The sequence below is a fragment of the Microcebus murinus genome, chromosome 27 (genome assembly GCF_040939455.1).
Source record: "Microcebus murinus isolate Inina chromosome 27, M.murinus_Inina_mat1.0, whole genome shotgun sequence".
NCBI classification, from domain to species: Eukaryota; Metazoa; Chordata; class Mammalia; order Primates; family Cheirogaleidae; genus Microcebus; species Microcebus murinus.
The window spans coordinates 8453302-8467278 of NC_134130.1; the positions used below are offsets into that span (position 1 = coordinate 8453302).

General features: G+C 36.5%; 1 protein-coding gene and 1 pseudogene across 2 annotated transcripts in view; both read left to right on the plus strand.

Annotated features, from left to right (window-relative positions):
• The first annotated feature begins 2864 nt into the window (after positions 1-2864).
• TNIP3 (TNFAIP3 interacting protein 3) overlaps positions 2865-13977 on the plus strand; it is a 59073-nt gene continuing 47960 nt past the window's right edge. The window contains exon 1 of one of the 2 annotated variants that reach the window (XM_012745866.3): positions 2865-3100. In XM_012745866.3, the coding sequence (XP_012601320.2) occupies positions 3048-3100 (53 nt within the window). In that variant the 5' untranslated portion in view covers positions 2865-3047. The remainder of the gene's footprint in view (positions 3101-13977) is intronic. The other variant, XM_020283947.2, reaches the window with a different exon arrangement.
• On the plus strand, positions 7841-7955 carry LOC142864962 (uncharacterized; annotated as a pseudogene).

Below are 13977 nucleotides of genomic sequence, written 5' to 3' on the forward strand. Positions count from 1 at the left end.
GCTGTCCCCTCCATATCCCTCGACTCCAGTTGGATTTCCCTTCTCCGTTGGGCGTTGGACACACCAGGCTAGCTCCAGCCCTAGCTAGGGTCTCTGCACTGCCACCCTTACAGGGAATCCTCTTTCCCCAGCGAGCCACATGGCTCATCCGACACCTCCTGCAAGCCTTGCACAAATGTCACCTTTCCATGAGCCCTACCAGCTTCCATCACTGCGTTTAAAGTTGCAATCCTCACCTCCCCCGCCAACACCCCACGGCCCTGATCCCACTGACGTTGCTCTGTAGTTTTTCTACGACACCTATTACCTGTTAAAATGCTAACTAGACAAAGAACTACCACAAATGGGAAAGAGATAAGGTATTCATAAAGAAAAATCAGTCAAGAACCAGGACTAACAAGTATGGAAGAGAACAAGCAAATGATTAACAAACATATTTTAATATGATCAACATCACTGGTAAGTAGGAAAATATGAATTGAAACAACAATGGAATATCCATTGTTGGTGAAAATATTAGTAACATCGAAGGCTGACTTCAATTGTAAGAAAAAAAGAATTCTTACGTATAGCTGATAGAAATGAAAATCATTAAAACCAATTTAGGAAATAATCTGGAAGCATTATTGAAAGGTTCACTGTTCATACCTTGGACCCCAAAATCTAACTTTGGTAAATCCATTCTATGTAAATAAAACACCAGCATGTAAGACTATATCTAGACAGGTATTTCTATTATGCATTGATTGTAGTGACATTAAAAAGAAAAGTAAATAGATACAACTGGATATTTCATCATAGATAAATGATTAAATAAATTTGGTGCATTCATAATTTTCAAATATTATTTGACTATTTAAAATAACTAGAACAATATGTATGAGCCTGATGGAATATTCAGAGATGTTTTTCAGGAATGCAAAATAATCAAATAATTAGCAGAGTAATATATAATATGATTATATTTATATTAAAAAAAGAAAAACAGCATATATATGTGCATATATACACACATACCGTGTGTATATATAGTACATATACTATACTTATATGAGCACAGAGAGACTATGGAAGACTGGTGTTAATACTAATTATCATACTAGGATGGAGTTGAAAGAAGAATAAGAATATTATTAACTTTGTCTTTTATGTTCTCTAATATTTACTTGTTAAAGTGGGTGTATTTAATAATTTCATAATATGAAACTATTCAATAAAGAAAAAATAAAGCAGGCTACTATTTGAAAACACATGGTCCAATAAACTGATAAATAGGTTTATGTATCAAGACAGATGACCTAGATTTTTATCTCAATACGCCAAAAAAAGTGTGACATTTAAACTCAATTATATGATTTCCTCGCTGGAGTTGATCTAGCGTAGTTTCTTTAATTTACATATGAGGAAAACGGGAACCTCAGGCACATAGTAGGCTCTTGGCATATAGCCACTGAATAAATCAATGCATGTATTAATTAATATGCAAATGAATGAGCTAAGAACTTGCCCGAATCTAGCTAGTTAGTTAATCCGGAATCCAGGTCTTCCGATTCCAGGTCCGGGGCGTTTCCCACGACCACACAAGGACTGGAGAACAGGTGGATGTGTATTGCACGAAGCAGCGTTGGGCTTCCAGCTCTAAATTTGCCTAAGGCAAAAGGCATGATGCTCATGAGGAAGAACTATTATTTCTGTCTTCTGTTTGGAATACCTATTGTCTTTTATTTTGGGGGGGGGTTGTTTGTTTGATTTTAAGGCACACAATATAATTCTTCAAAACTAATTTTAAACACATGAGACACAAAACGATGCCTAAGAGCCAGATGTTCCACCCTGGAGCCTGCTGCTCTTTGAGCAGCCGGCCGGCAAGCACAGGCCGTCTTGCACGGAACGTCCTGTGGTTTCTGTGGCGAGTCCTCCCGTGGTCCTGCCAAGCACTAAATAAAGTGTCGCCACGGCCACCCCATTGCTGCCTTTCATGGAACATTTGATTATGTTTTCTGAACTTTCCTCACACCTCAAAACTTCCTTTCTTGCCCCTACCCTTCCAGACTCATCGAAGCGTCCAGCGACATAGCATAGAGTCCATTCACAAGCTGATCAGAGTCACTGTAGCCACCAAATTTCCCCCCGACCTTCAACTCCCACTCTCCTCCCTAGCACACAGTTCCACTTTTACTAACATTCAGAGTGTCTCACCAAAAAGTGACCTTTACTTTCACTCTCACCCGGCGGATCCAAAGAGCCAGTTTCGCTTTGCGACACTTCCCTCGGGTCTCGTTCTACCCTTGGTAAGTCATTTTCCAGGACAGTTTTGTTTGAGTCCTGAACAGAGGACTTGAATGGCCAGCTGGGCTGGAGTTCCAGAACTCTGCGAACAAAAAGCTCTCTGAGGAAATTGAAATAAAAACCAACCAACCAACAAAACATCTGTTGAGGAAAGGATAGCCAAGGTGCCTAATTGCTGGCAGCAACTCTCTGATCAGCTGAATCGATAACTTTGACAGTAAGTGGCAGCCACAGTTCTCTTTGCACTAGATTGTTCTATCATAGGAAAAGATGGCAGCTCATTGGTGGTTACCAACAGCAGCGTCTGCTGGCCAGGGTGTGTGCGCTCAGGGGTCTCTTTATGAATCCAGAGACTGCCAGTGACCCCGCAGCTGCCAACTGCCAAAACTCTGCGTAAAGATGAAAAACGTTGCTCAGAAGTGTGGAAAACCCCATGAGCCTGGCAAGTTCTAACTAGGTACAGTTTTGAGAAATTGGGTCTAAATAAAGACTGCTGAGGGCCCTACTAGAGTTTTTGAGAAATCTTGGACAGTCAATGTTCCTCTTCTTAATTTAAGACCATGCAAAAGGGAATTTGTAATTTTTGTAGTGTCTTCTTTGTCAAAACTCTGCTTCAGTTGTTCTAGTAAACCCAGTGTTTGGCGTTCTCAGGTGTGGTTGGTGTTATCTATCCGGTGAGAGCAAAAGCAAGAGGAACTGCCTTCAGCATGGCTGTGTCCATTTGGGAGTGGTAAAGGACACCAGTGAAAGTGTTCACGATGTCCCAACATAACAATGAAAGAAATGCCAAATGCCATCCCAGTATTGCCAGGTAAGGGCCCTGCCTGTGACAGTGGCTTTGGAGAGGGACACTGTTCCCAGGTTACCACTAGCCTATAATAAGTTCTGCCTAGATAATGGGCCAGGTCCCAACCTTCCCTGCTAAGCCAGCAGCCCACACAAGGTGCTCAGGTAGCTACCCTGACAAATGACCTGCTCTGATGTCACCTCAAAAAGCTATGTTTCCTTAGCTTCTTTTCTTCCCCGAGGAAACCAAAGGAATGGTCACCTCTGGATGTTGTGAATTTCTCTTCTTGGAGTCTCTCTTCTCTAGCTGTTGCAGTTTGGCACACACGGTCAGTTCTAGCTGAGTACGGGGGTTTGGGAGATAAAAATCAGTTCAGTGATAAGCCCGGTCTCACGTCTCTCAGTTGGTCATGGGTTGAAATCTTTAATCAAAGTTCCCAGTTGCCACTGCCTTTTCCAGTTCATTGACCCCTCCTCTAACCGGGGCCTTTGGAGTCCTTGTTTTCCTGCCTGTCCACTTCTGCCAGACGAGGGGATTTCTGAGGTAGAAGTATAGAAACATTGTTTTCTCACAGGCCCATGCTGACTTCTTTTACTCTTAAATGAAAACATGATTCAGTCACAACCTGCTTTATAGGTATATCTGTAAGCTCCGTACCCTGCAGCTGTTACAAATATGTCACTAAACGTTTCCTAGCTCCAACATTCATCTTTTACCGGTCCCTGAGGTGATGCCACCACCACTTCCATGGGTGTTTCTCAGGTTTCCTTTTCTCTGGATTTTTCTCTAGATCTTCTATTTTTGTTTCTCATTTTCTTCTGTTTTGTATTTTGTTGCTTTGAACTATCTGTCTCCTCTTTCTTTTCCTCTCAACACTTTCAACTGGGCCTGCCATGCTGCATCTGGGTTTTCTCAAGTCTTTTTGTTTGCTTGCTTGGTTGGTTTTAGAAGTTCACTAAACTTCCTCTTAATTTTTTACAGCTTTGTATCTCTGGCCATCAAAGAGGATCTATACTCTTTCCAAAAGATCTCTTTAAAAGATTTACATGTTAAAGACAATCTCTTTCTCATTACCCTCCATAATTCTTCTTTTTATTAAAAAAATTTAAATACCTTAGAGCTCTATGTATATTTTATGACATAAAACAGTAGATACTCTCATGGGTCACAACTCAGACCATAATAATCACCTTTGAGAGGAAGGGTTGTTCCCATAACATATTCCATGATTTTGTTAACACTCTCTTTGAACCTATTTATATTTTCCAAATAGATATACTAATTTTTAACTCTATTTAGAGGCAATTCATCTTCTTGATACTTGAGTTGACCTTCACTAGATCTTCCAAGACATGTTTATTAAAGAACGTGACTTCTTAAAGAACACTCTAGATTTGTTGGGAGGAAGAATAATGTTACAGTCTTTGTCATTTTTAACAGAAACTTCGACATGTAAGCTCCAAAAGAGCAGGGAATTTTCTTCTGTTTTGTTCATTGATATAATAATATGCCAACCACCAAGAAAAGTATGTGGCATAAAACAGGTGTTCAATAATTATTTGCTGAATGAATGATAAAATCCAGTCATTTTAAAGATTTATCATGTATCTCTGTAAGGGTAATTTCTAAGCAAATAATCTACAATGCCTTGTAACTCTCTTTGCAACTGAAAGTTTAGGCCACAAATACTGAATCCATTTGTTCTGGGTTTTTTCTTTGAATACAATTCTTTACAATGAAGCCATGTGTGACCTTTCAGCCTTTTCCCATAAACTTGTGCACTTTTCCTGTAATTTATTTCTTTTGCTTTAGTATTTTGGTTTGAAAAGTCTTAATAGTATCATTGTTTATCTTTCCAATAATTTATAAAAAACAAGAATGAAACTTCTCCTAGCCCAGATCCCTAATTAAAATAAAATATTTATACTCACCCAGAAATGTCTGTTATCTGTACCCTTTAATTCTTTTCCAGAATCTATTTTTTAATAACAAATATTTTCATATTTATTCAATTATTTAAATTGCCTTTGCCTATAACCTTAGTGAAGGTTTCACATGTGTATTCATTCAGCAAGAAACTGTTATTTCCACAGATTAGAATACTTTTATAGCAGTGAATCTATATCATGGCAATCCAGTGCTCACTAATAAGATATTTGAGTTTGTTATAGGGCTCTCTTTATTAACAAGTACAGTATCAACAATCTTCATTTCTCTTTCATGGTGGCTAACATATTTTCAGCAAGATTTCTAAATTTGCCCTCAAATTCCTTCAGAATTCTTGGGTGATTTCCAAGTTTTTCTTTATGTTTAGCTCTCTAGCTGGTTTTCGAAAAGATCCTATGAGTACTTGAGTTTGGACTTAGGCATTCTTAAGGAGAGTACTGGTGTAGGAATACTTAAAGCCTTTAATAGTAAGACCAAAACCCTTACTGTTAACTCTTAACAGCCATCTGCTTGTCATTTATGAGTGCAACTTTTACATCACCCCACTGCTTTCTAGTTGGTTTTTGCCCATCTTTGGTGTACTTCACACATTGTATTTTTAAAAAGTTTATTAAGATTTTGAGTCAAGTCTATTTGTGTTTGTTCGTGAATGCTTTAAACTGAATTTTTATTCTACACATGGATCTTTTTATATTAATAAAACGGATCATTGGTAGAATAAGAATTTTCTTATTTCTTATTTATTTTAATGATCTGATGGTACATTAATCAGAAAAAGTAAAACACATCATTATATATCCCTCATCTCAATTTTAAAAAATATGTATGTAAGTATAAAGAAAATAGAGGCAAATCTACTATGATTTTATTCTAAATTTTCTACATTAAAATTTTATTATTATAATAATTATTATAAAAATCTTTATACAAAAAATTAAAGTGCTTATTATCCCTTCATCCAGCATTTGTTGAGACTTTACTTTGCTAGATATTTATACTTATGAATGTATGAATGTGTATTCTTAAGCAATTATTAATTATTTTCAACTTCAAAGCTATATACTTTATATCTCATGTAGTTTATAATTCGATTTAAAAAAGTGTGACAGATTGCTTGGTTTTCCAGATCTCGCTAGAATTCCAAATTTCATTGTTATGATTTCCACAGCCTGGCCAACCACACACAATTACTTTCTGTACCAATTCCTGATTTTTAGCTCCTCCAGAACAAATGTTGAGTATGTCTATTTCTATTTTACTATCTTTTAAAAAAATCTATTATTTGTTATAGAAAAAAAATACAAATATCTACCCCTACTGTTATCACCAATCTGTCCTAATTCTTTACCTTCAGCAATTTATAAACACAAATTTAAAATAGATTTTTAGTGCAGCATTATTTTTAGATAAAAAAGCTATAAAACGAAGTATCATGGACCTGAACATAGAAAAGGGGTCATTTGTTTCTGGCTGAATCCTGAAGGCTAAGAGGTCACCTTGAGCATATTACAGAATCTCTGAGTCTCAGTTTCCTCCACTGTAAGACCGAGGTAAACCTTTCCACCATAAGAATGCCTTCAGCAGACGGAATGAAATCAATCATGTGCTGTTCAGTGCAGTGCCTGGCTCCATAAATCCTGCCTTCACTGTGACCAGCCTGGGCAGGAAATCTGTGTGTTTGTACATATTTCAACAAGCATCAGCTGCGTGAGGGTAACTACCATTTCTTTAGTAGAGTGCGACTGTTTCCCACACATTCTATCATCACTCACAAAAACAGTGTCACTTTACCCATCTGCTGGTCACTGTTTCTGGTGTCGAATGCCATCTGCCTGGGTAGATTATCTCTGAAATGCTAGTTACATGGGAGGCATGCCTCTCAATCCTGTAAAGAAGATATATGAAGAACAACACAGCAATTTTATACCAAATAACAGTTTTACTTTGCTGGTCTCTCAGTCAGTTTTGATTTTTCCCATTACAGAGGATTCTAACCTCAATCATTTGATCAAGATGGTATCTGCCAAGATTCTCCAATGTGAAGTTATTCTTAGTATTTCCTTTAGAATTCACCAAGATTTGGGGGGACTATGAAATTATGTAAATATCCCATTTCTCATCAGATTTTCAGCCACCAGTTTTAACATCCATTGATATTTCTCATTTGAATTACTACATGATGGCTGTCAGATAGTGATTTTCTAATACCATAATGTTCTCTACATTTATTGGTAGGCATTCCAATGTAAAGAAAAGCTTTGTCTTATACCCATTTATATTTATTGGAAAAGTTTTTATCAGTATAAATCAATGATTCCTGTTTTATTTGATGAGTTACAATACATTCCCATTATTATATATTTTGATGTTGAAAGTATCCTATAGTTGATCAGTTCTTTTAGTACTTACTAATTTTGGTCACAAAAGATATTCCAGGCTCATCACTTTCACATCCATATGAACACCATAAAAGAAAAGAAAGAATACGGATTATTGCAATTTTTTATAAAACCAACTTACATGTGACAATGTTATGTCTTATCTCTGATGGCACATTCCAAGTCTTTTCATCTAGTTGATATAGTCCAAGCCACTTTTTGTCAGATCCCTCACACTAGTTTTGCTAGAGGTGGTACAAAATATGCTGAATCAAATCATGATCGGTTATTATTATGTGTGGGGTAACTCTATGTGTTTATTAGTACTGTTTCTGAAAAACTTCTACATATAAGAGGAAAGCTGTTTGATGTAAATCTATTACATGAATGTCCAACAGTATTTGCAACTCGAAAAAACTTTATTATAAAAGAAATAATTGTGCTCGCTTCGGCAGCACATACACTAAAATTGGAGCAATACACAGAATACACAGGAGTTAACATGGCCTCTGTACCAGGAAGAAGCACGAATTTGTGAAGTATTCCATATTTTAAAAAAAGAAAATGAAAGAAATAATTTTTATCAAGAGTTTAAAAATAAATAAAACAAATGAGCTATAATTATTACTCACATGTACGCCACAGATTCTCTAGCTCCTGCCTTCCTAAACTCAAAATTCAAAATGAAAACCTTAAGAAAAATGAGCCTCAGACACTTTCTATGTGAACTGAATGCAGAGCGCCCTCTAGAGGCATAATTAAATTGATGCACTATTTCTAACAGTGAGTGAACTATTTAAAACGCCCAAGCCTTTCAGAAACAATTCTCATTAAATTCATAGAATTACCCGACACATAGTAACAACTGATCATTATTTGGTACAGCATAGTTTGTTCCGCCCCTTACAAAACTAGAGCAAGGGATATAACAAAAAGTAGCTTGCACTTTACCAGCTAGATAAAAAGATTGAGAATGTGCTATCAGAGATGGGAAGAGACATTACGCTGTACTAAGTGAAGTAACACAAGAATAGAAAAACAAGTACCACATGTACTCACCATCAAATTGTGTCTTTGCACAAACGCAAAAACACTGATGAAGTAAAATCAAGAATTGTAATCATGTCTTGAAATGAAATTTCAAATCACATGTGAAAAAATTCACATTTAAACTGATATTTCAAATAAATGTCATTTAACAATTAATTATATAGAAAGGTAAAATATTTCTATTAAAACGATTTTATACAGTCACCAGGTGTATGGTGTCTAAATAACTTAATACCGCAAATATAGTCATAATAATCATATCTTTCTCACAATATTTGCTAAAATTTAAAAGAATTTGAATAAATTTATTTTATCAATGGCTATTTCTTAAAGAAAAAGAATTCTTTCAAATATTTGTAGTGATGAGATTCAGTTTTAATGATAATAGTTTGAGAAGAGAATAATTTTAAGATAGTAATGTTTTTATGTGATGGTAATTTTTACTTCAACACACAGTTAATTGACAACAATGAGATACTAGGTAAAATATTGTAATTACTGGACATGACTCAAAATTTAGTCTTCCAGTCTTCTCAGGGAATGTCACAACTTGGAACTGTATCTATTTGAAAATTTAAGTAGAGATTTGAGATAAATGTTTTGGTAAATTGAAGGAAAACTATAGTTGACACAAGGATGTGGTTATATCAGGTGAGTATATCGGACTTAATTTATATACTCTACTTCACTTTTACAATATAGACACAATTGTAAAATATATCATTTAAATGTTCTTGTTGAAATGCATATCTCCAAGAACATTTATAATAAAATACATAACCTCGCCCTACATGTGTAGCTAGTTTGATTTAGTTCTCTTCCTGATGTTCATGGATAAACCTGTGCGTGTGTATTTATACTGCAGAATGACAGTGGGAGAGCATGAAGGAGGGATGGAAATGTTAGAGTAAGTGCCAAGATTTTTTCTTGACCTAAACGCAGAGGCTTAGCCTTATTCATAATATTGGTTAGGAACTATGTTTCCTATTATCTAAATCTTTAAGATTCTTCATTTTTTTTGTAGTCTCTGCTTCTTTAAGAAAATGGAATTTTAAACAAACAGAAAACAACCTTGACAACAACATGCCATACTAAAACAATAACAAAAACACCAAGGGTCTTCTTCCTGTTGACCCAGGAAGCCATTGAACTATGTTCTTCCTGTGTTCCCGTCAGAAGGTGGATTTTGTGCAATTTTTTGATTTTAGAATACAGGGTAGGAAAAGTAGCAGTGTTTGCCTGATTTCTTAGTTTTCACCTTTTTCTCCGTCAGAGTCCTGGCTCCCTAAAGTAGAAGAATTTGGATCTCAGCATCCCTTGGTTTTCTGGGCTTACCCTACCTGCAGTATCTAATGTGGCATCATTTTTCTCTGAGCTTTTATTAAGAAACTCTATGAGAGCTGTTAGGGAAGTATCATGCTTAACAGTTGCCTTCAGTGAAGGTTTTGTCCTTATTCATATTTCCAAGTATTGACCTGACTATAGGCATTAATTCCAGGGAACCTACAAAGGACTTCTGAACCCCAAAATACCTCCAGAGCCTGTTCACTGATGCCTGGAACTCTGTGGCTTGTAGGAGACAGGTGTGTTCTTAGTTATGTACTCATAGCTGTTAGCCTTGGTCAGCTCTCTTTCCCAGAGACAGATTTATTGAGGCTTAGAAGGAAAGAAACAATATGGACAGCATCAGTAGAGGTTGTTAGAAGAGGGCCAGGGAACAGCTTGTATAGGACTTTTTTTTTTTTTTTTTTTTGCAATCACACAAGAGGAGCTTTATTTTCTGGCTAGCCAGGGTCCAAGCCCCAGAGCACCAACGTAGTGGTCACTCCCGCAGGCAAGGACCTATAGGACTTTTTAATGGAAGTGTTTCTTTTTTCAGTATTATCTTGTATCTGTTGACTTCAGAAATAGTTGTTCTTGACAATCTGTTCTCTTGTCAAATATTTAATAATTACCATGAGGCTCTGGAAATGCAGTGATAAACAAGCTAAACCCATCTCTGCCTTCATGGAGTTTATAATCCAATAGAGAATAAATGTGACTAACAGGCAATTCCAATAAAGGGTAACAAGCTGCATAATGGGGGAAATCCAGATTGCTATGGAACTATGTAGTAGGAGCATCTTCTTCCATCTAGAGTTCAGTTTCCACCCCACATGGAAGGGGAGAACTGGATGGCTCAACTTCAGCCGGGCAAAAAGGCCAAGATGTTCATGTATCAGAATATCTTCTGTTGAAACACCATGTATTCATACGCTCTAGATTCTGTTTCAATCTATCACTCTGTTTTATGAACAAGATTTGTTTTACCCATGCAGAACAGTCCCAAGAATGAGGCCAAACCTACGTTGGTGGGATACTTGTAGGAGAATGTGATTTTTTTTGACAGAACTTTGTTCACTGCTAACCTTCCACGGGGTCTCGCGCCAGCCCCTGCAGCTATGCTCCATCTCTGCTTCCAATTGCCTCCTCTGCCCGCACGGTCCTCCTGGGCACAGGCACGAGAAGTTTGGCTTGGGTGTGCAGCGTCAGTATGGTGACCTGGCACATCAAAAAGCAAAGAGGAAATAAACAGGGATCCAGCCAAGAATGCACATGGCGGGCAATGACAGAGTCCGTGTTTGTGAGAAATATCCCCCCATTCTCTGGGCTTTCATTTCAGACATGCAAATCCAATATTTAGACATTTATTTAAATTATTAAACCACATAACTTTGGGTAAAACTTTAGAAACATTCATTCTTGTCCGAGGACAATGCAACTTTAAACATTCTCTGAGCAACCTTTTTCTCTTCTACTACCTTTTTAAGCCACATCTGTAAATATTTCCAATTACCAAAAATAATTCAGATATCTGAACTTAATCATCTAAACCCCACATACACAGAGTAATTTCTTTATCAAGTAATTTGTTTCTCCCCAAATAGCCAGGAGCAAACTGAAAGTACTAATCATAACAACAAAAAGTAAAAACTGAAAATTGCTATTTGAGTAGAGTCTTTTAGAAAACACTTCTCATTCTGGGTTGCCAGAATTCCTGGTCTTTGAACACCTAGAAACATTTCCATTCTAGAAGAACCTGCTATCAATTTTTCCTTGTCTTATATTTGAAAATGATCTTTGTTTTCCAGAATCTTTCCTGAAAAGAATGACCTATGACATAAGATCAAAGCAGAAAATGTGAGCTTCCTGGTGGGCCGGGAGGAAAATTGGGACATTTGAGGAAGGCGAGTGTGTGAGGAAAACTCTTGCCCTGTCTTTGCTGTCTGTCATTTAGTCCCCCTGAGCCTCATTTCCCTGTCATCTAAATGCAGGTGATGAATTAAATGATCTTCAATTTATTTCCAAGATGGTGGTGACCTGCTTTGTCTATTGAGTAGAATTATTTTATCCAGGAATTTCCACTACTTGCCAATACTAATGAGGCAACTGTACCATGAAATCATAAAAGCCAAGCCTGGTAGTTTGAGGTTGCATGCTCACCATGCATCATTAATGCCAACTAGAAACTTCCGGTCGTAAATTACCAATAGCCAAGGTGTTTAACATCCAGTTTGCAAAAACTTGAAAACATGACTCTCATGCAAACATAAAATGAAGATATGTCCAAGATTTTATTCAATTTATTAATGAATGAGGTATCTAGAAAGGTAAGAAGGCTCATTCAAGGAGCATTTGAAGAGCTGGATATTTACGGGCTATTCAGTAAAGGAATGTCAGAATAAGACGGTTGGATTAGATACACATCTGCCCTATACAGCAGTAAACCATAACCTTTGAGGTTATCTTTTCTCCCAGACAGCATTCTTCAAGTTAACGATGCCTAGGCTCTAACCAACTAGTAAAATTTAAATAAACAAACCCTGGATGAGCCTGATAAAGGCATTCAAAGACATGTTGCATCCTTTAGGTAATTTTTTGGAGACTTCTGTAAGTATAGACACTTTGAACAGGTAATAAAAGTACGAGGGCTCCAAATATATTTGCAAATCATCATGTCTTTTCCTGTCCTCTCTGGTTGCTTTCTGGGGTTACAGGGCAGACTGATACCTCCCAGTGTTAGTCTAGGGAAAAACAGCTCATGATCATGGATAACGTAGGAGAAACTTTTTTTGAAAAAAAGTTTCAGTGTCAAATTGGCTTAACGAACTATCATATTGGTAAAATCTAATTCCTATTAATATCATTTCTATTTATTTTCTGTGTTGATTTCTTCTGTGAGTGAAAGATAGGAAGGAGGGATTGCATCAAAAGAGGTCTGTGTCTATGTAAGTTAAAAATAAGCCATGAATAAGCCAAGGGCCAAACAGGGATTTACCGAATGTTATTTAACTATTTCACCATCAGCTTGAACTCTTAGCCCAACAATATTGCCTCTCTAATTGCCTGTTCGCTTGCAGTTTAGTAAGGAGGCTCCCTCACATGAAGATTTTAGTAACTGTGTTTGATTAAAAGATCCATTTCTGAGTTTTTATAGTTCTTCCATGGAAAAAAGAAAGAGAGAGAGAGAAAAGAAAGGAAGAAAGGAAGGAAAAGAAAACAAAGAGAAAGAAAGGAAGGAAGGAAGGAAAAGAAAAGGAAAGAAAAGAAAGAAAGAAAGAAAGATTAAAGTGTACTCTTAAACCAAAAAATAAAATAAAATTAAATTAAATTAAAAAGCCACAGTGAGATTTGATTTTAAAGTAGTCACTCGTGACAGTAACTAAAGTTGGGTCAGTGTATTCCAGCCTTTAAGCAGCACAAGAACTTGATAAAAACTATAGACCTTGTCCTCGGAAAGAGACAATAACCACATATCAATTTTTTATTTAGTTTTATTAGGGATGATTCATGGAACCCCCCTGAATCCTATCGTGGGCCTGGTCAAGAACTCACAGCTTTAGAAACTAGGGAGTTACAGAAAGAACAGGGAAACAGTAGATTCCTGCTCCTCATCTCTTCTCTCTCAAGCTTCTCCTAACATCTGACCACTGGAGTCACAATTGTCACTTAATCGGCTGGGCAGATTCAGGGAACACATCTTAAGGCGAGGATAATACGTACCCAGAACTAACGCAAGGATTATGTAGGACTTGTTCTGTTTGTCTTTAAAAGTTGGGTAGGATGTTTTCCTTTTTTCTGTTCTACTGCCAACCTCAGGTCTTAGTGCTATATTAGGAATATAACTATGTTAGATGCAATTATGAAGTGATCTAAAGAGAAAAGCAGGGTTTACGAGCTTTAATTGATTCTGCCTCTCAATTGTCAGAATTTTGAGTTTTTAGGAAAAAACTAAACCTTGATAAATATTTTCTTTTATAAAATAAATCTAGGGCAAATTGAAATTCATGACACATAATGAATTTCACTAACTAAAAATAGAATGTAAACTATTTTCATATACTACATTCTTACATTAATTAAGGAATAATCTAAAAGATTTGCTAAGGATGTTCCAAAACTCAAGTAGGTGACATGGTTGTCCTATATTTAAAATGTGACTAAACTTTTTGATTCCTTGTTGAACAAATGGAAATTTTTGTGCTT